This window comes from Leucopleurus acutus (assembly GCF_964270905.1).
Source record: "Leucopleurus acutus genome assembly, chromosome: 14".
NCBI lineage: Eukaryota > Metazoa > Chordata > Mammalia > Artiodactyla > Delphinidae > Leucopleurus > Leucopleurus acutus.
The window spans coordinates 40,014,980-40,038,273 of record NC_139156.1 but is presented as its reverse complement, the minus strand read 5'-3'; the positions used below and the strand labels follow the sequence as shown (position 1 = coordinate 40,038,273).

The 23,294-nt window shown below is 37.9% G+C and overlaps 1 protein-coding gene across 2 annotated transcripts in view; it reads right to left on the bottom strand.

Annotated features, from left to right (window-relative positions):
* Positions 1 to 23,294, bottom strand: part of PRKG1 (protein kinase cGMP-dependent 1) — a gene marked incomplete at both ends in the record, with an annotated part of 1,181,231 nt that overhangs the window by 115,315 nt on the left and 1,042,622 nt on the right. For both annotated transcript variants that reach the window (XM_082854343.1, XM_082854342.1), the window contains one exon: positions 12,582 to 12,647. In XM_082854343.1, the coding sequence (XP_082710469.1) occupies positions 12,582 to 12,647 (66 nt within the window). The remainder of the gene's footprint in view (positions 1 to 12,581; positions 12,648 to 23,294) is intronic.

The window sequence follows — 23,294 nt, the reverse complement described above, 5'->3', positions numbered from 1 at the left end:
TTTTGCCATTTGCAACAACATGGGTGGACCTGGAGGGTATTTTTTCCCCTCATACATCATGATTGTCATACATCTCACCTGAACCCCCCTCATATGGATGCATTTAATGTGTTTATATCTTTCTAAACTCTGACACTAAGCACTGAGCTCAGTATTACAAATACAGTCTGGTCAGTGTTGACTACAGGAGGATTATAACTACCTATTGTCTCAACACTATATTGTAGCCTAAACTTCAATTTTTGTAGTTGCAACCAACTCAGGGCCACTGTACTACCCAACCCGAGGGGATCAAAATATAATCTATAGTTATATAAGCCTCAACTCCAACCTGGCCTCTGGGTCTTGATCAAGAAACATCTCCAAAAAACATGTTTGCTCCTCTCTGAATCAGATTATCCGAGGTATTCTTGAAGACCTGGAGGGCATTACACTTAGTGAAGTAAGTCAGACAGAGAAGGACAAACACTGTATGATTTCACTTATATGTGGAATCTAAAATATAAAGCAAACAAATTAATATAGCAAAACAGAAACAGACTCACTGATACAGACAACAAACCAGTGGTTAACCAATGGGAAGAGCGGTAGGACGATTAAGGGGAAGAGGATTAAGAGGTATAAACTACTGGCTATAAAATAAGTATGATACAGAGATGTAATGTACTGAAAAGGAAATATAGCCAATATTTAATGATAACTTTAAATGGAGTATAATCTTTAAAATTAATGAATCACTATGTTGTACACCTGGAACTAATATAATATTGTAACTCAACTATACTTCAATAAAACACTTTAAAATAAATAAATAAAACTTCATATATATTTTGAATCAGTAATTCCACGACTGACTAGCTCCTCAAGGAAATTCTTCTAAACAGGGACAAAGACATATGCAAAGAATTCTTTTTCTTTTTTTGCAAAGAATTCTTTACAAAATCAAAAATTAAAATGAGCTTACATGTCCAAACACTTTTAAGAAACTGAGACAAAGAGACTCAACTTCTGCTCATAAGATATTTTAATTTACATGGTAAATAACTAAAGCAATGTGGTAAGGCAGTGTGATGTAATAGGCCTTGAAAACAGAGAGAATTAGGTTCAAACACTACTTCGCTACTTATAAGCCATATTGTTTTGTGACATGATACTTCAGCTCTCTAGAGCCAACTTTACCTTTAAAAGAGAGGATAAAAATATTCTTTTCATGTTTGTGAGAGTAACTATGTATGTATGTATGTGTATACCTATTATCAGGCTATCTATCTCAACTAGCTTTGTGATTGGCACATGTGTTCAGTAAATGACAGGGCAAATTTATCTCTCTGTATATCTATCTGTCTATACCTATCCATCTGTATGTGTGTATATATGTATTATTTATGCTACCCCTGTATGTGGACAAAGTAGGAAAGAAAATTAGGCAGTGGGATGTCACTATTCAAGGTAATATACTGAAATCTCAACAGTAGTTAACTTTGAGTTTTTTGTTTTTGTTTTTTTGCGGTACGCAGGCCTCTCACTGTTGTAGCCTCTCCCGTTGTGGAGCACAGGTTCCAGATGCGCAGGCTCAGCGGCCATGGCTCACACGGGCCCAGCCGCTGTGTGGCATGTGGGATCTTCCCGAACCGGGGCACGAACCCGTGTCCCCTGCATCGGCAGGCGGACTCAGAAAACTTTTAAAGAGAATTTCAAATATGAAATTTCAACTATTACCTTTTTAACTGAAAAATTTAAGACTGATTTTTCAGATTTGAAAATTAAAAATTTTTCACAGTTTTCTTGTTCATTCACACAACTGGCTTATAGTTCCAAAGGCATTGCTGAGTCTCTAAACAACAGTTTTTAAAACATTTGATGGAAAAAAAAAAAAGCAAGCCTCGGAAATATAGAAAGGTTTTAAGAATTAACGGGGAAAATGAATTATTTATTCTTGGTGTAAAACAAAACAATCGTAATTAACAAAACCAAAGCTGTGATTGCAATATTTTTAAAGTGCTGAACTGTGAAATCATCGTCAATTTCTATTTATCATCTGATTGTCAGAAAAAAATAAAACAACTCATTTCTAACTGTCAGTGGACTTCTCCATCTGAATATCTCACCACCACTTAGACAGTCTGAACTTAACATATCCTTAACTGATCGACCAATTACTTTCACCTCAACCTGCTCTATCTCTCATACTTTTGATCTATTATAGACATCCACCAAATCTCCCAAGACAGAAGCACTTCTTTCTTAACCTCTCGCACCTAATTATTCCCCCAAATCTGCTTTGAAGTTTAGACTCTTAAACTCTAGTGAGCAACCGCTAGGGCTGTCGCTGTAGTCTGCTAGTAGTTTGTTTCCCTGCTTGAGTTCATCCCATTGGAATCGATCTTCCACTCCCTTCCTTCAAGAGCAAATACATACTGCAGTAGTCACTGTCTTCTGATGGTTCTTCATTGCCCAGAGGATAAAATCATATTCTTTTAGTTTGAGATATTAGGAGATTTCTTTATAATGTGTCCCTATCTCTTCTTCCCAACTGTATCTCCCAGTACACCACCTGTCTAGTTTACTGTCCAGTTCCTTGACCCATAAATCCTCTTTTCTTGCCATATTCCACTTTTTACTGTACAATGACATTTCCAAATTCCTCATCTTAGTGTACGTCCTTCCTTCAGCAGGAGCTGTATTTATCCTCCCTTCTTCACTTGTAAAATTCCTACTCAAACTTAAAGACTTGACTCACATATCACTTTGTCCAGCAAGTCCTCTGGGATGCTACGGGCAAAACACATTTCTCCCTCTTCAGTTCTCCCCAAGTTTACTCTTCACACTGAAATGGCAGTATCTCATGATTTTTAATGCATCTGTATTGATCAGGAGTTACTCCAAGGCAAGCAAAGACTTTGCTATTTATCTTTATAGCTCTGGACCTTGGAATAGGATTTGGTTTGGAATCTATACTGGTTATTGACTTATTTATTGCTTGTCAGCTCTAAATTCACCCTTTTGACTGCTCTATAAGAATGGATCTGGGCTATTAAATTTCTTTCTTTGTCAACTGGCACTGAAACTTTGCCAGGAGAGGGCACTGGGGAGATATTGCAAGAATAAGGTATTTTGCTTCCTGGCTCCAGTCAGCTTGGTAGGTTCTTGTGGCTTCTCCAGTGTATGGCTACTACAGTACTTGGAGGCCAGCAATACTAAGCAGCCAGCAGCTTTCCCAGCACACTTCCCCTTAGGTGGTTTCCTCGTTATGAACAGCTTTCCCTGGAACCCTTGTGGCACAAGTTCTACTCCCATGGCATCAGAGCACTTTACTGCCATCTAGCAAGCCATGGCTGTGTCCTTCCCAACAAGGGTGATTTTCCCCCAGGGGACACTTGGCAGTATCTGGAGACACTTTTTATTGTCACACTGGGGTTGTCAGGGAGTGCTACTTTTATCTAGTGGGGAGAGGTCAGGATGCTACTAAGCATTCTACAATGCACAGGACAGCCCTCCACAAAAACCAACTAGCTGACCCAAAACGTCAATAATATCCAGTTTCAGAAACCTTTCCCCATAACAAGGTCTAGTTCTTAGTCTCAGCAGGGCAGGGTGGAGGGTGGAGAGAGGGATGGGAGAAGAGGAGTGTTTTCCTTGCGTGCTCTCTTACAGGCCTGGGGTTTGTGACTACCCCTTGTCTCCACAGTACCCTAAGTTTCTGCTATGACTTTTTGACTAATCTGGTCATCATCTGAAAAAATTTTAACAATTTTTTTAAACAAAAGAATGTGCTAAATTTGATGAATGCTCTACCAACATATTAATGACATTGGACTTCTTTTAGTTTGAATAGAGTCCAGGTTACCAAAGGATACTGTCAGAACCTCAGTGAGTTTGGGACACAACAAATGAGAGCTGGAAATTATCCATACAACAGGGATAGAAATAGGTAGTGTAATATTTACACATTTGCCTCTAAACTCCCCAAATATTAGATGTCTGAGTGGCTGACATAAGGCCAGTAACCAGTAAGTTTTATTTGGGTAGATGAAGCAAGGGACCAGACCTTCTCAATGAACTCCCTAGTCAGTAATGCTATATATAATTTCTCTAATGACTTGCAGCAGGAGGAGGGTCTATGATTTTAAAGCATTAGAAAAGGCACACGTGATGAAGCGCAGTCCCATTCCTCTCTTTCTATGAGTTTAAACCATGAATACTATCTCTGGATTATAACCCTTTTCCAGTGACTATGTGCTTATTCTGTAGTTAGATCATGTTGCTCAGGGCACGCTAAAATTCAACTCCATTAAACTGAACCAATATTAACGACTCTCTTTAAACTTCTGCATTTTATCTCTCTTAATTAGTAAATATTTTTTTGTAAAGCACACCAATCGATAACAGCTCCATAAAAAAGACAAGCCCAAATGATCGCAACTGACACCAGTCACACCTGTTTTCTCATGCTCATCCTGCAAATATCCTCTCATCGCCTCAGATTTCTTTCTGGAAAATGAACCAAAATAAAATATACTTAGACCGTGGGAAAGGCTGAGGCTGTGAAATATTTTAAATTTGTCACCCTATCAGTTAAGTAATGTGACTACAGGCAATGTGGCATGTGGAGTCCCTATAGTCCTGTCATGTGGACCCAGAATGGCAGCTATAAAAAGACAAGGACACAGGTGACCTAGGTGGGGCACACACCACTGGGTGCATGGGCCTTCATGAGACTGACCTGGTTAGAACTGTGGGGTGAGAACGGTGCTGGAAAGATTCTGCTGTCACCAAATTCTTCCCGTACGGTCCCTCCTCTCTCCTTCCATGACACCTGAAGTTCTAAAATCTTCTGGATTTTCATGATTTTTCAGTGTTCAGGGGTATGTCATCAAAATGCAAATAACTCACAGAGAATCATCTTAATCTCGAATTAGCTACTACCTAAATTAATGAAAGCCTGACGCGAAGTCCTTGAGAATGCAGGAGTGCAATTAAGAAGTACAGGGATCAGGGAATTCCCTGGCAGTCAGGGGGCATGGGTTCAATTCCTGACTGGGGAACTTAGATCCTGCATGCCACGGAGCATGGCCAAAAAAAAAAAAAAAAGACGAAGAAGAAAGCGTGTACGTGTGTGTGGGGTGTGTAAAAGAGTAAAGCGAAGAGGATGAGGGAACTGGAGGGTGAATGGTGTCAGTGAGGGGAAAGCAAGTTGACAGGTGGCGTTGGGAGGACCAACACCAGAAGGCACGTCAAACCAGTATTCTTCGTGTATTTGTTATGTTTAAAAGATAGGCTCAGCACAACCTGGAGGAAGATCAGAACAGGACCACTGGGGGCAGCACTCAATTCTTTAATATTGGTTAAGTCAGGGGTCAGAAAGCTATGGCTCACAGGCCAAATTCAGCCTGCTGACTGCTTCTTGTATGGCCATTAGCTGAGAATAATTTGTACATTAAAAAAAATTATTTATTTATTTTTATTTATTTATTTTTGCGGTACGCGGGCCTCTCACTGTTGTGGCCTCTCCCGTTGCGGAGCACAGGCTCCGGATGCGCAGGCTCAGCGGCCATGGCTCACGGGCCCAGCCGCTCCGTGGCATGTGGGATCTTCCTGGACCGGGGCACGAACCCGTGTCCCCTGCATCGGCAGGCGGACTCTCAACCACTGCGTCACCAGGGAAGCCCAGAATAATTTGTACATTTTTAAGTGGCAGGAACAAAAAAGTTTCAAAAGAAGAATAATACTTCTTGACCTCTAAAAATAATATGAAATTCAAATATCATTGTCTATAAACAGATTTATTGGAACAAAGACATTTCATTTATTTACTATTGTCTTCGGTTGCTTTTGCATTACAACGGTTGAATTGTGTACGTGCAACAAAGATCATTCGGCCCACAAAGCATACAATATTGATTTTCTGGCCTTTTACAGAAAAAGTTTTCCTATCCCTGGTTTACGTCATGCAGCTATAGCTTCATACTTACATACCTCACTCAGAAAATAAACCTCCTGCGCTTAATACAACCCACCATTTTTGTGGGGAAGTTTAGTGATCATCTGTTCCCTCTCGAGCAGAAGCCTTAGCCAGGAAACATCTATAGCACCCTCCCCGAGAGAAGTTGGATAAATACTATTTTTCCATATGTTTCCATCTCCTCTGACATCCTAAGTCCTGATATAGATGACTTCCCTGGCTCCTGCCTGGCTGGTCTGTTGCTTGTTCTACGGAGCCCAGAGCATGGCTTCAATATTTTTGTTTATTTTACTTTCAACTTGGAGTTGAACACCTAAATAAGCCACAGCAAAGGGGAATGGAGGAAGGCACCAACCTACCATAAGCAAGAAGGCGGGGAGGAGATCTGGGCAGAGGCCAGGATCAGAAGCACTATCCTTGGAGACTGATGGCAGATGTGGCTAAAGAACCGGAAACTCGTACTAGAAACAGGCTACATGTGGAGGATAGGGTGAATAGACAGATGGAGATTTTGCTACCATTACTGGTAAAGAAACAACAACAGCAACATAAATGTAATATAATTGAGCTGGTCCTATACACTCAGTTTTCAAACCTGTATTGAATTCGTGTCTTGTTCATCTCAGCAGCCCAAGTAACTGACACAGGAAGCAGGCATTCATTTTTTATTCTGAATAAGTGTTAAAACTTCCTAGTCTGGCTCTAGGCTCCAGTTTGGGTGTTGAGAAGTAGTCTTCAGTTTACCAATTCCAGTGATTTTTTTCTCTATGTCCAATCTTTCTTGGTAACCTATGTGCTACTCTATTTTGTACAGGTTTGGGGACCAGCCTTAGACCTATGAGTTGCTTCCTAATCATTAGCCTAGTGGCTATGCTACAGTCTTGCTACTCTTTTAAATAGATGGTATGAATATGTCTTTTACACACAAGTCAACTTAGCTCTAGGAGGTAAAAACTTGACCCAGAGTCACCTAGGCTTTTCTGATCTACAGAGATACCTTAATTTCTAAGACTGCCATTTCCAATGCCCAATAATCTGATATTTGACACTCCCTCCTAATCTCATCATTTTTATGCCCCAGTACACTGCACTTCCTCTAGGCTAGTTCTTGGTTTCTATCCCCCAGACTTCGTCTCAATAACATAACTGGCTCCAAAGTATGATTAAATATCACAGAGTGTCACAAAAAGGTAAGGGTTAGTCATACATGGTTTGTAAATCATTTTAATGACTCATGGGGTCTCATGAAGGGCCTTAAGAATCATGTGGAGTGAGTGATTTGGAGGGAGAGAGGGAAGACTCCTGGGTAGACTAAGAGGTCTTACTCTCTTGACAGCCAAAAGAGGTTCCTGTTTTCTTTCTAATTTATTTTATTTAAACAATGGGTTTAGTAAAACAAAAGCTTGAAAACTCCTGGTGATAAACTGTCATTTTAGCTTGACATTACTAGTCAAAATAATTAGTTGCCAGTATGACACAGGAATTGACCAATCAGAATGGACACTGGTCCTGATGTATGCCAGACGCTCCCTTTTAGTTGCTGGATCAAGGAGAGATCTGGAGATTCCTGGCCAGAGGAATCAGATCACCAGGCAGCAGAGGGGTGGGAAAAACACACAGGGAGCTCAGACTACTGCTATTTACCAACCAGTATGAAAGTGTTTCAATTTTTATAACCAATATGGCTACATCTTGGAGGGTACACAATAAATCAGGGACAGAGTTGAGACTCTAACTTAGATCTTAATTTCCTGGGGGAAAATATGTAACTCTTTGAATATTTACTAGTAGTTATATTACTGTCTTTAAAAATGATCTCAACACGTCAACAAATAAGTTATCCTACGTGAACTCCTAGCTTCATTAACAACTTACCATGCTAATGAAGAAGTAAACATTGCATAACTGATTAAGGAACACAATGATATAGTTACTTTTATATTTATTTCTTTTCATGGATTCCAAAACAAGAGATGCTAAATATTCTTAGTTGTGTTTTATATATTCAAGAACTTTATTAATGGAAATAGGTTGTTCTGTTAGATTAATACTCTTTTATGTCAATTTTCATGAACTTTAGAAAGACTGCAGATAGACTGGGTAATTATTAAAATAATGACTAGGCTGTAAGAAACCCATCCTCAGAGAATGCTTCCTGAGAAAACCATGATTCTGTTTATCATTTTCTAGTTTGTCAATGAGCAATTTTTAAAAAAATTCTGACATGCATGATTAGTTACAATGTTCTTTTGCTGTCCCTCTGGAATGATAAAGCATAATCACTGGCTTATGTAACATGGTACCTCAGTTGTAAATTTTTGAAAGAAGCTCCTTTTGTTGACAGTTCTAACATCTGCCATCTGTTTGCATGGGATGAAGCCCTGGTGCTCCCCTAATTGGCCATAAATTAGGTACCAGCAGCAGGCTTACGAGAAGATCCTTCAGTTACAGTTTGATTTTTTAAGCTGTGAATTCATCATTTGGTGAGAAGCCCAACTCCTCTCGTGAGTACAGAAATGCACCTCTTGAGCCCTAGACTCAAGCTGTCTTCTCTATATTTATGTGTGTTTTTTTTAACATCTTTATTGGGGTATAATTGCTTTACAGTGGTGTGTTAGTTTCTGCTTTATAACAAAGTGAATCAGTTATACATATACATATGTTCCCATATCTCTTCCCTCTTGCGTCTCCCTCCCTCCCACCCTCCCTATCCCACCCCTCCAGGCGGTCACAAAGCACCAAGCCAATATCCCTGGGCCATGCGGCTGCTTCCCACTAGCTATCTACCTTACGTTTGTTAGTGTATATATGTCCATGCCTCTCTCGCGCCCTGTCACAGCTCACCCTTCCCCCTCCCCATATCCTCAAGTCTATATTTATGTTTAAAGCCAGACCTCCCTCAAGGTATCCTTTCTGTGTATACCCCTGAAGATAAACTTATGCTGATTAGAGAGAAAAACTGCTACATCCAAGGGATTCCAATACTTTCTCTAAGAAAAGGAAGGGCACATTTATTGAGTGCTTATTACACATCTTGTGCTGTGCATGGACCTTGATATGAATTAAATTGTTTGATCTTCAAACCAATTTTATAATTTAGGTGACAATATCCCATTTTGCAGATAGGGAAACTGAGACTTAGAATTTAAATAACTTGCCCATATTCTCATAACATGGTGCAGTAAATATTCAGTATTGAGCTTTATTTGACAGAGTCCATACACTCCCCACAGCACACTCTATATGACTAGGTTTGAGAAAAGAGAATGGATGAGATCCAATGTATGTATGTGATGCTACTTGATGCTCCTTCATCTCTCGGGATCTCAGTTAACCAAAGTGAAGAACCTGCGCTAGATGACTCACAATGTCCCATCAGTTTGTTCCTCTGACTTGATTAATCTGGGCCTTACTATTTACTATGAAACCTTATCACGTTATTAAATTTTTATGGGTTTCAGCTTCTTTTTTTGTTAAACATCCTATCTTTTTTCCAGGTGGGATCTCATACGTGTGGAAATTCATAAATTACAAAGGACTGTAGAGATATAAACTGATACGATTACCCATCCATCCCCGCTCAGCTGGCAAACCCTCAGCCCCAGTGTCACTTCTTCCCTCACCAGATTCCCCTGCTTTATGCTGTAGAGGCAAGATTAAGGCCATCCAAGTTCCCATAACTTTCCTTATTTACACCTCTACAAATTTTCTTTCTTTCCTCTTTTTCACTATTTCCAGAAATTTTCGGGCCTCTTACTGTTGTGGCCTCTCCCGCTGCGGAGCACAGGCTCCGGACGCACAGGCTCAGCGGCCGTGGCTCACGGGCCCAGCCGCTCCGTGGCACGTGGGATCTTCCGGGACCGGGGCATGAACCCGTGTCCCCTGCATCGGCAGGCGGACTCTCAACCACTGCGCCACCAGGGAAGCCCGATGTCAGCAATTTTTAAGTTAATTTTAAGTTAACTCTAATGAGTTATTGTCCCACATTCTCTACCTCCTGCAGGGCATCCGTTCCTGAGTGTCCAACTTGTATGTCAAATTTATTATATTTTTAGTGAAAAATCATTATGCCTCCCAAACTAATTTTTTTTTTCAACATTCCTTCTAGATCTTCTTAATCCTGACTACACCCCTAATTTCTCCCTTAGCCTTCACATTTAGTCAAGTGTTAAGCCCTCTGGGTTTACCTCTTCATTCTAATGTACGCCTTCCATTAATGATCTCATGATCACCACTTGGATTTACAGACTGCCAATCAGATATTCTGTCTCTATCCTCTCCCTCTAATTCATCTTACACAGCCTTCTCAGTGTTCTAGTGACACTATCTGGCTGCAGAGAACTGTCAAAGTCACCCTTCTCCCACCACTTGGTAATCTTGGGGAACCAGCCCCTACATGTTTGTGAACGTTTCTGTCACAGCTCCTCCGACTACCTTTACACAGCCTCCCTGGAGCCAGTAGAAATGGCTCATAGTCCTATTCTGAGTACTGCTTATGCTATTCACTCTACTTATCTTGCTTCTCCTATACTTACAGATTTATCTAATAAAACCATTTATTCCATGAAGACTTCCCTGATTCTCCCCAGAAGTAGTCAACTCCCTTCTCTGGACTCCCACAGTACACTGTGGGCCATTCTTGCCTTCTGCTTTGCATGACCGTTATTTGTATAAATGCCACAATTCCTCCATTAGAAGCTAACCCCCCAAACCAGGATCTGTGCTGCTCCTTTGATTCTTCTCACAGCCCTTAACAATGCCTCGTATGTGCTACAGCCTCAGAAAAACGTTAGTCAAATGAAAAAGAGACTGAACAGGTAATTGTTGTTTCTGGGAACCAGATGAAGAATATCTGTTTCAGAAATATTCATGGATATAGCTATCATTCTGCAATGATGCCACTGCTCTGGTTCTAGAGATCCAGCACAGAGGGGGCATGCAAAAGTGAGATCTGTGAATCAAGTGGGATTCCTCTACATCCAGAGCCCCCTGAGCTCAACATTCAACTCCTTCATTCTGAACTGATCATATCTGCCCCTCAGTTTCATTCCACACTGACATTCACAGCTTATTCTAGCTCTAATGGCTCCACTAAAATGGATGCTTTATGGTTCTTCTCCTGGGTCAGGCACTTGGCTTTTGTGATAAATGTATCCACATATACAGCAAAGAGAAAACATCTGGAGGACTGCTTCCAGACAGTAGACATGCATTTTACTCAGGCTATTGGAGAGTCAATAATCTGATATTTGTAGTTTAACCTGTAAAGCATTCAGGTAATGGGGCTAGCAAGGCAGAATAAACAAAAGGAACAGGGAACAGCATCACTGAACAAACTTTTAATGGTCCTAAATATGCCTTTGTGTAGAACTGATGCTTTCTCCAAAAGTGTCTTCCTAAATGCTTCTATTTTAGAAATTTGGGGATGGAAGAATAGAGGAGAAAACTAAAACATGCTCAAGGAATAGTCCATTTCCTAGTAACAATAATAAATTTATATTATATAAACATAAAATAATTTATAATTATTATAAAATATACTATAAATATTTTATAAATTATAAAATATAATTGAAAAATACTACTAATTATTATTTTTTAAAATTTACACAAATAGCATTGGTCAAGTGTCTCCTGGGTAAAGACCACTTGGACACATGCTTTTCTTTTTTTTTTTTTAACATCTTTATTGGAGTATAATTGCTTTACAATGGCGTGTTAGTTCCTGCTTTATAACAAAGTGAATCAGCTATACATATACATATATCCCCATATCTCCTCCCTCTGCGTCTCCGTCCCACCCTCCCTATCCCACCCCTGTAGGTGGTCACAAAGCACCGAGCTGATCTCCCTGTGCTATGAGGCTGCTTCCCACTAGCTATCTATTTTACGTTTTACATTTGGTAGTGTATATATGTCCATGCCACTCTCTCGCTTTGTCCCAGCTTAACCTTTCCCCGTGTCCTCAAGTCCATTCTCTACATCTGCATATTTATTCCTGTCCTACCATTCTCTACATCTGCATATTTATTCCTGACCTACCCGTAGGTCCTTCATAACCATTTTTTTTTTTTAGATTCCATATATATGTGTTAGCATATGGTATTTGTTTTTCTCTCTCTGACTTACTTCACTCTGTATGACAGACTCTAGGTCCATCCACCTCACTACAAATAACTCAACTGCATTTCTTTTCATGGCCGAGTAATATTCCATTGTACATATGTGCCACATCTTCTTTATCCATTCATCTGTCAATGGACACTTAGGTTGCTTCCATGTCCTGGCTATTGTAAATAGAGCTGCAATGAACACGCTTTTCTCATGTGTTCTCATCAATCCTCATGATATCTCTATGATGTTGCATTATCCCCAGTTCCCAAATGAGCTGAGGTGAAGTTCACAGCGGTTACATACCTTATTAAAGATCACAAAGTTGGAATGGCAGAGTGAGCCACTTCCAAGAATAACAGGGAATACGAATCAAATATAGAACTCATTTTAAATAAAAAGATATAAAACAGGTACTAATAGCTCCATGAAGTGATGTCTAATTCCAGGAACTTATGTGTGTCACTGATATGAGTGTGCAATATGCATAAGAAAGCAAGGCACTTACTCTCTGTCGATCACAAGGCAGGTTACAGCTTCTGCAGCAATTACGTTTGCTGTTCTGACATCTTCCCTATACAAAAAATAGAGAGAGATTGAAGTAAAACACCCTTTAATATCAAAGAAAAGTGTTCATTATGATTAATTCAAGACACATATTAAATTATGTATACTCTTCTGAGTTTTGCACTTCCAGGTTTAAGCTTTGTTCATGTTTCAAATTTCTTTGTCCTGAGGAACCATATTACTCTTGTCATTTATCACACAAATCTTACAATTATAATCTAGTAGTTATAATTTTCAAACTTAATTTTCACTTACACAAATGAAACAAAATTTTGTATCACCATTCCCTATGCTAGTTGGGGAATTAATGAATTAATTGGATGATGATAAAGACAGTAATGAACATGAATAGGTAAACTTTTTAAGAGACCTGAAGATATAATTCTGGAAACTTGAGTATCTAATCCATTTGTGTATGAATTTATCATTATTACCCTGAGAATAATGGACCTGTTTTAATCATTTTCTTACTTTGGAGACCCTGTACTTACGTGACCAATCTTTTGGCAACTTATAATAAACAGTTATTCACCTATACCAGAGCTTATGGCTGTTCAAGAACATTCAACAAATCTTAATCACTCTGATTGAAATATGTATATACTGTTCCTTTATAAGCATCTAAATGGTCACTGCAGGAATATCTATCAACCTCTTAAACCTTTATAAATCTGCCATGGTATCTCATCTTATCCAGCAGTCAAAGGTGGATTTGGTAAATTAACATTCACATTTCATTCTGAGCTACTAAAAATTTAAAAGTACCACTGTCATGGAAACATTAAGTTATACTTGAAACACTGTTTCCTAGTAAGGTAAAATTTCTAATATAATTAATGATAAATATAAGTTTGAAATACATTACAGAGATATGTACATAGGAAATAATATGGTGTTAATAACCATCTAAAAATCATAATTGAAACATCATATGTCTCTAATATCGGGCTTTAACGTCTTGAAAATAAAGACTTTCCCAGTGGATTTTTATTTTTTCAAAATACACTAAGTTCTCACAGATACTTCTGAACTATATTTTTCCATTGATCCTTTTGTCTTGCACTGTTGCTACTTGCTGCTGCTACCACTACAGTTGCTTTATAGTAACTATTAGTATTTAGTATTTGGAAAAGCAGTTTCCCCTACCAAAATTCTTTTTCAGAAATATCTTGATGATATTCTTAAGCACTCATATTTCATAAAGATTTTAAAATCATTTTTCCACATCTAAAGAAACCCACAATGGGATTCTAGTAGAGTTGTATTACATTTTTACATTGATTTCAGAAGAAGAACTTTCTGATTATATTACTTTTCCTTGCAAGAGCACAGCATGACTCTCCTGTTTTCAGATCGAGTTTTATGTCTTCATCTTTCTGAATCTTTTTCACTTAATCTTTTTCCTAGCATTTTTTTAAAAAGTATTCTTAGGTGTTTTATATTATCAGTTTCTCTTATGGCATTCCTTTTCCATTTCTGTTTCTCATTGGTTATTGCTATTAAAGAAAAAACCTATTGATTATTGTATATTTTTAATCTACCTACCATACAAAGTTCACTTCTGATCCTGAAATTTCTATTTCAGTCTCTTCAATTTCCAGTATGATCCTCCCAATGCCCCCCGTACATCCTCCACCTTCCAGCCAAACTGGCTCCTCTAAACGACTGAACACAAGATCTCCTTCCTGTCATGAGTTCTTCTTACCTAGCCTTCCCTAAGCCTAGGAACTTCCTCTCCAACTCCTTGACCAGTTCACACCTGCTTACCCTTTAGATCTCGGCTTAGGTGCCCCTTTCCTCAGGGATGCCATGCTGAATTAACTAGGTTGGGTTCCCTATTTATCTGTTCTCATGGCCTTATGTACCTCTCCATCCAAGTACCTATCACGGTTTATAATCAATGCATTTATTTGTTGGTTAATGGCTCTATCCTCCTTCCACTAAACGTTATGAAGCCAGGGTCCATGGCTAGTTTTGCTCCCCATTTTATACTGAATGGCTGGAACAGATGAGTTGCTTAGTAAGTGTGTGAATAGGAATCTTGAAACCTTGGGAAGAATAGAGTTCAGGCTTTGGAGTCACACTCTCTTCAGTTTTACAAAACAAGGTATACACACTTTATGAAAGCCTCAATTTCCTCATCTATAACAATGGGAATGATAACAGTGCCCGTTTAATGGTCTTAAATGCAATAATGATGTTTTTCACAATGCCTAGCACAGAGAGAGCAGTGGGTCCTGCCGTTCATTACTTCTAATTTTTCTCATCACCAATACTGTCTTTGTGGAGGCGCTGTCTGGTATTTTATGAAATGCTACTACCCAAGAACAAAGTGAGGATTTTCTTTCTGTTCCATAGAAATAGATAATATATTTTCAAGTCCATTATTATTTCTATGCAGTAATTTTTGGTGAAGTGGACACAACAGACAGAAGTCATCAGTAATGCCCGTCAGGTGCCTTATAAATTGTATGAATGACTTATTTCTTAGGAGACTGCTCACGTCAGCATATGTTACTACAAGTCGCTGCCAGTGTATTTTTTAAAAATCTATCGCAGCTTTATAGAAAACAGACTTTCCCTAAAATATATGTCTACCTTGACAACTTAAAATTGCCCACAGAGTCTTTAAAAATATAACATATGAAAAATAATGCTTCATTTTCAACATATTTTCCATGCATATGAATTTAAAAAATGCTTTCATCACAAATGTCCAACATTTTAAAACTGTATCATATGTCTGGTCTAAATTGAATATACTTTCAAAATAAATGCAATTTCCTTGCAACAAAAAGAAAATACATAGATATTTTAAAATGTAGATCGTGAAAAATCAAAGATCAGAAAAGTGACATAGTCAATAGAAATTGAGAATATTTTATTTTAAAAAAGGAAATTTTGTAAGTTATGGCCTACAATCAGGCTCAGTACCTAGTAATGTGACATGTATCAAAACAAAAAGATGCATAACATGGAGAAAAAACAGCATATTAAACAGTGGATTATAATATTTGCCATCTATTGAGCATCTAGTATATATCAGGAACTATATTAAACAATCTGCACAAATCTCAGTTAATGCATATAACAGAGGGTGGGTATTTTATCTGAAATTTACACTTGGGGATAAATGTTATGTAATACACCAAAAGACACACATAGCTAATGAGTCGCAGTCTTGGTATTTGAACAAAGAGCTGTCTGGCTCCAAAGCCCATGTTCTTTTCTCAACAGTTCACTGCCTATACCCTCTGCTATAAGATTTTAAATTGACAACTATTCTAAATTCATTCTACTGCAGGATGACATCTGACCAGTAAGCACTCATAATGTCTCCCTGCCCATCAGTATAAAAATTATATTTAATACTTAACTATTTTAAAAAGCAGCATTAATATGTTTATGGGTGCCCAGCTGCAAAGCTAAATCAATAAACCATTTCGATTCTCAAATTATTAGAGCTCCTATCCGTAGCATGCCATAGCCCTGCTATGTTGCGTTATAACAATGTTATATAACAATAGAAAATCATTCAATGCCAAGTTCATTCAATGCCAAGCTCATGTTGCCATTACAATGTTATTGCATTTCTACTTAAGATGTTTAATGCCACTATGCCTGCCTATGCAGGTGTCTGGAAATGCCGTCCCTGCGTACCCAGAGAGCTTGCTCTTGGAAAAATGCTACCTGACCTAGTATTGACATATATTAATCCCTTATTTTAGGAGAGACTGTAGAAACTTCTGATGAGAGAATATATTTATGTAAGCTGACAATACTGTGACTTACTGTGTGTGCTTATTTCCTTTATAGGACCAAGGACCATGGTAAAAGCAAATATCACTTGGACTGAGATATGAAATATTAAATACTCATAAAACAGGGATGTCCCAATAGCTCCACAGCTATGTAACATATCTACATAGCTGTTATGATACTGGTTTCACACAGAACATGTGCCAAGGTAGCAGGGGCTTCATGTAATACTAGTTTAGACATGGGGAAAAGAAGAGGGAGATAATGTTCCTTTTAAAAAACTGAGCTTTCTTTTAGTTTTACTTTTTGGCATATCAGGGTGTTTGAGCATTTCTAATAGAATAATATATGAGACTTTGAAAAAACATCGGCAAGAGAATTTTATAAATAGAATTTTAAGATAATGTCTAATATACTTAAACCTTTCACCAAACACATATTGCCTCTGAGCACAGCACACTTCTTTATAGGAGGTAAAGCTCCATGTATCTACATAACAGTCCAGGTCTAACATGCACATTGTCTTTAAAAATAGAAATCTCATATTCATTTATTTCTGTACCTGTGTATTAGTTTATTTCAGCATGACAATTAATAAACATGTACTACTGCAGAAATAGCTACTGTTTGGCAAATTAACAGATATTTCACAAACTTGCCATTAATTAATGAACAAAAGCTATGCAGTTTAGTAGTGTTCTCTTTTTAAGCATTTTTGGAGGAGTTAGAAATTCCTTTCAATGAAATCACAGAGCATGAAAAAATATCCAAAAATATTTGCAAATACAGTTTTCTGTGCACTGACTCTGATATTCTCTGCACTTCATCACTGGAATCTTCATCATCACTGCACCCCAAAGTAGAGTCGCTGTCAGTATCTGAATAATCCATAGCAAGGGTTTACATTGACTCTTCTCTTTCTGAAGCAATTCTCTCATGTCTCATGGCTGCTAGGGAACTCTATAGTACATTGACATCTCTCCGGGAACACAGAGTGTACGAGGCCAAAGCCGAACAGTTTACGCAAAGTAACTGTTCCAGGAGAGGCTCTCCCTTTTCGGCTCTAGAGCAATGTGACTGCTGTCATCAGAGTCCTAGCATTCCCTCGGTGTCAGCCTTGATGGAAAAGTGACACTACTCCAATGGCTTGACAGCTTACAGCAACCATGGGTCAGAGCCCTTCATTCTCATTCAAGTGCAACAGGCAAGGTCCACAGTTAAATTTAGGACAAAATAAATCCTTTACATCTCAAACTCAAAGGCAATCATACTACAACACACAGGATGTTCAAAACTGATAGGCTATGACAAGCATCCAAGAGCCACTTGAAATTAGACTTTGAATTAATTATGAACTAGAATTGCAGAGTTTGTGGCAAATTCAACTGTGCTATTTGAAAGTTTGGTCCCAGAGGAGGTAAGTGTCGTGAAAAAAAAGTTGTATCAGGCCATTCACCAACTCTACTTCCTATTTAGTCATGAAGTGATTCTAACATGATTTATAACTCCCACACTCCAATAGAACACATATGCTAAGTGTAAAATGAATTAATGCAAATAAACACTTGTCTTCTAACCAAGCTTGGCATAGAGTAAGCAACCAATAAATGTTAACTATCACCATCATCATCATCACTGCTGTCACTTTAGGATCCTCTGACATCTAGAAAGCATGTTACCCTTCTGGACAGAGTTCCTCTCAGGAAACCTCCTTTCCTAAAATTCTATTCTAAATCAGTCTCCCAATTGTTTTCTGACGCTACCTTCTCAGTTTGTTTTCCTGAATCCTCTTCCTTGGTTCACTAGAAAATAGGTGTTTCTCCAAAATTCTTTTTTTGGCCTTCTTTTTGATTGCTCTAACTCTTCTTATTGGGGAAATCTCACATAATCCTATGGCACCAGATCTTAGTTTTATATTAATGACTTTTAAGTCTTCATTTCTAACTTTACCTTTCTCCTACTGGACACCCTTGTCTGAAAGTTCCATTGCCACCTCTAATTAAAACCTAACTCATTTTCTTTTAACCTCAAAACCACTGTTTTCCTTGGGTTCCCTATCTGGGTAAATGACATCACCATTCTTGCATTTGCCTAGGCTCAAAAGATTGGATTCATTTTTATTACTCTCCTTTCTCCATCACTGCCTATGATTGATTATACTAGTTCTATCTTTGCCTTATCTCTTATATCCATCCTTGCTTTGCATTCTCATAGCCACTGCTTTACTTTGGGTCTTCACCATCTCTACCCCGGAACGCTGATCAGGCCTTATAACTGACCTCCTTGCCACCACTCTCTCCCTCCTCTACGTCATATCTCACTTTGCCGCACATTTTCAAATGTAAATCCAGTCATGTCAGTTCTTTGCATGAGAACTTGCAAAAGAAAAAAGAAAAGTTTCTGTACTGTCATTTAGAGTTTGAGGTCCTCCACTAACCGACCTCTCACCTTTCCAGGCACTATACGGACGATCCTCTGCTGCACCTGCAACAAATAACTGTTTCCTTAAAATACACCAGCTATCATCTCCATGCCTGCACACATGCCGGTGGCTCCTCCAAGAGCCATTTATTCCAGTTCAAACTTTCACCCATGCAAACTTCCATGATTTTTCAGTAGCAATTTAAAGGGAAAGATATCCACGTAAGAAATATGTCTACGTGCTAATCACGGAAAAAAATATGTAGTTAAACAAACAAAAAAGAGAGAAAATAGAAAAATACTATAATACCATCTGCCAGGTGCCAGGAGATAACTAAGGTTAACACCTTGGTGAATATCTTTCAAACACTTTATTATTCTTAAGTATTCACATGTTTCATGAAGATAATGTCAATGTTTATTTTAACAAATATTTACTGAGGGCTATTATATTCTGAATGTCTGAACCTTATGGTCTAGTTGGGACAGAAGTTAAATTAGTATGCAAAAAAATGCTGATCAAATGGCATGCAAACAGAGATCTAATAGAGAGGATGTCATTTTGAAATTCAGAGGACAGACAGCCTTTTTGAGGACATTAAAAATTAAGACCCCCCCCCCCCCGCAAATGAGTTGAATTAGCAAGATGAGTCAGGGAAAGAAAAACATGCAGTAACCCCGAGGTAGGAAATAACTTATTATAAAAAAAGAAGGTTGAAATTCAGGGATAGAGTAAGAGAAGGCAGGGGCCAGGAGAAACCAGAAAGGAAGGCAGGGTCCCATCATTCAGATCCTGTAGACTAGTCCAAGGATCTACTTTTCAAAAGAGATTGACTAAGGGAAACTTTTTTCCTTTACCATATTAATAAAATCTTAAAAATTAGGTGGAAAGCACGAACAGAGGAAACAATTTGTATGAAATAAAGTATTGAGGAAATAATTTTAGGTGAGTCAGTTTAATTTTTTTTTTTTTTTGCGGTATGCGGGCCTCTCACTGTTGTGGCCTCTCCCATTGCGGAGCACAGGCTCCGGACGCGCAGGCTCAGCGGCCATGGCTCACAGGCCCAGCTGCTCTGCGGCACGTGGGATCCTCCCCAACCAGGGTACGAACCCACGTCCCCTGCATCGGCAGGCAGACTCTCAACCACTGCGCCACCAGGGAAGCCCTAGATGAGTCATTTTAAAACACTGATGTCCTTTTCACTTATTAAAGTAAATGTTACTGTATGGAAATCCATATATTAAAGAATATATCTAAACAGAAAATATGATCTCTGCCCTTTAGAACCTTCCAATGTAGAATATAGGAGTAATGAAAAAACAAATGCATAAAAATCAATGTATTATCAGGAATATTTGTCAACTCATGACGAACAAAGACTTGAGTTTGAACTAGATACATTTTCCAGAGTCCACCCAAGGCAGTCTCTGCTTTTTCATTGATAACAGGGACTCATGACACGACCTCAAAGAGGATGTTTCTCTAGGCAGAGCAATGATAAGTGTTACCAATAAAGTAACTCCAAAGTTTATCCTTTCCGGTAACATAGGTGTATATTTCCATTCACTGCATTAATTCACTTTCTGAGAGAATGCAAATCCTTTTGGATCTACACCCATGCAAGGTCACAATAAACAGAGTGATGAATTTGGAAGAACTCAATTTTCACATTCCTTTTTCATATTACTTCTGCTGGGTCGATGGCACAGTGCATTTTTTTTTTTTTTTTTTTTTTTTTTTTTTTTTTTTTTGCAGTACGCGGGCCTCTCACTGTTGTGGCCTCTCCCGTTGCGGAGCACAGGCTCCGGATGCGCAGGCTCAGCGGCCATGGCTCACGGGCCTAGCCGCTCCGCGGCATGTGGGATCTTCCCGGACCAGGGCATGAACCCGTGTCCCCTGAATCGGCAGGCGGACTCTCAACCACTGCGCCACAGGGGAAGCCCCGGCACAGTGAATTTTTGATGTGACTTATGAACTCTGCATTCTATGGCATGCTTCAATAACAATGAACATAGACTTTTATTAGACTGAACCAAAGAGATTGCTGTTTTTGCAGGTTAAAATGGCCAATTATTGGCAATTTCATGTTTCAACCTAATACATGGAATTAGTGTAAGTGAAAGGGGATGGAAAAGCAATGGCAGAGGGACACATATTGCTATTTCTTTTCTGTTGTGCTCCCTTTGTGCCATAAACCGAACTGACTTCAGCATAATCCACATTGCTTCCATATTCCATATGTGATTCCTCTGAATGTTGACAGATGGATGGCATTTGCTCTTCTATCTAGTCATTAAAGATAATTCTCTGTCCATTCTATTGTAACTACGATAAGAATCACAGAAGAAATTCCGAGTCCTAGTGTTTTGCTGTTGTTATTGTTGCTAGAGTACAAATGGTATTTACTTTGTGTTCTGGCTTCAAATATTAAACTCTTTGGTAGAGTCTTACAAATTTAAAGAATGTCTCCCTAGAGTGTATTTTATGGAGAGAAAGAAGAGTGTGTTGTTCTCATTTATTCCTTATTATTATTTTATTAGTTGTTCAGAAGTACAGATTTAGATATTACATTGCCATTGTTTCCTTAGGGGCCTATTTGGTTTATTTCTGAACGATTTACAGGTATTTTCATTGAAGAAGAAAAAAGAAGAAAGAATTTTACTCTAATTAAAATTTTTAAAAAAGTCAGACCTGGAGTACATTATAATAGATGTTCTACTCATTTACTCAAGTCAAACACTCACTTTCTTCTTAACACTATGCTTCCTCTTCTTTGAACCATACTTCGTAATATAATATGGATTAAGAGATCAATAAATCTAATAGCTGTTTTTTCTTTTCAGATAATGATGCATGTAATTTTGTAATGTAGTTGGCCAAATAAAGTTGGAATTTCAGGAGAAGACATTAATAGACAAATTATTTCATGGGTGTTTCATGGGTCATGAGTACTTTCAAGAATAAGATAATGCGTGGTATTTTCCTTTTTCTTTGTTTCATCTGTATTCCACAGAGCTGAAAACTGATTCTTCAATTGTTTTCCTATTTTTAAAATAGAGGAAAAAACATATTCAAATGATGACTGGTAAAAACGTACTAAAACTTCAACTGATGCATGTTTGAAATGAATGTTAATTTCCTTGGTCACATATTTCAAAGGATTATTGCCTTTATAAAGTGCCTTCAAGCCAGGAGGATGTCCTTTCCTATAAAGAATTCTAGACAACATGCCAGAAGAGTGTCTCCTATTTTTTGTTCTATTGCCAACTTAGCGGGTGACCTTGAGAAAATGTCCCATTCTCTGTTTCATTTTTCAGATGTGAAACGGTGATTGAAATCACTGCTCTGTTCTCCTCTGTAATTAGTTTTACCAACATGGAACACTTTTTAAAAGTTCTAATAATTATTATGGTTTTCAATGCTCCTGAAACAATTCATCCCAAATCAAAGGATATTTCTTTAGATAAAAAAAGGTATCATAATCTTGTAATTGTGATCTACCATCTGAATATGTAAGCGGAATATTAAGGCATAGATTTTCACAGTAACATTTTTTTATCTGTGACTAAAAATGTATTTTCACATAGAAATCAGACATGTTCACTTGAAACAACAGAGTCTCATGATCAGAAGTCAAGAACTATGTAATAGATGTTTATAAAATCATTATTTTGACTGGTAAAAATTATATTGAGATTTTAATTGGGCTCTTTTAGGGAAAAGAAATATCTAGAATTTTAAAATAAACTGTGAAAGATCGCTTTCTTTTGGCACTTGCTCATCAAATATTTCATATTTTGTATTATTTGAATAAAGAGCTAGCTCTCTAAACAAAATTCTTCAATTAACCTAATATGCTATAATTTCATCCAAATCAAAGATTAACTTTGAATCAAAAATAAACGAAGAAACAACTTAATGGATAGAGAAAGGAAAGTCATGGCTATGTGTATAATAAGGCCAATTTGAATAAAAAGTGCTAAAGTCAAACCACTGCCTAAAATTTAAACTCCTCAGTTGGCGTTGGTTAGAAAAAACAAACAGGGTATTGAATTTATTACAGTGAGAGAAATGCAAATGCATGTGAATACACTACTGGTAGGAAAACAATCTAGCATAACCTTTGCAGACAATTCAGCTTTGTATAACAATTTAGCACTATTTTTAAATATTTTTCTTGCAATTATTTATCTCACATACATATTCATGGTTTGGGGAAATAATGACATTAACAGGATGTTACAAGAGCATTGTGTATAATAATGTTGGAACTAACCTAAATATCTACCAATGTAGAATTGACTAAATAAAATTTTCTACAGTAAGACAAGGGAATATTAACAAAATTAAAAGAACTGAAGAGAACCTATATGAATATGATCTCCAGGATATCTTGAGTGAAAAGACCATAGTGCAGAACCATGTATAATATGCTTTCATTTATATAAATTACACACACACACTCTCACACAA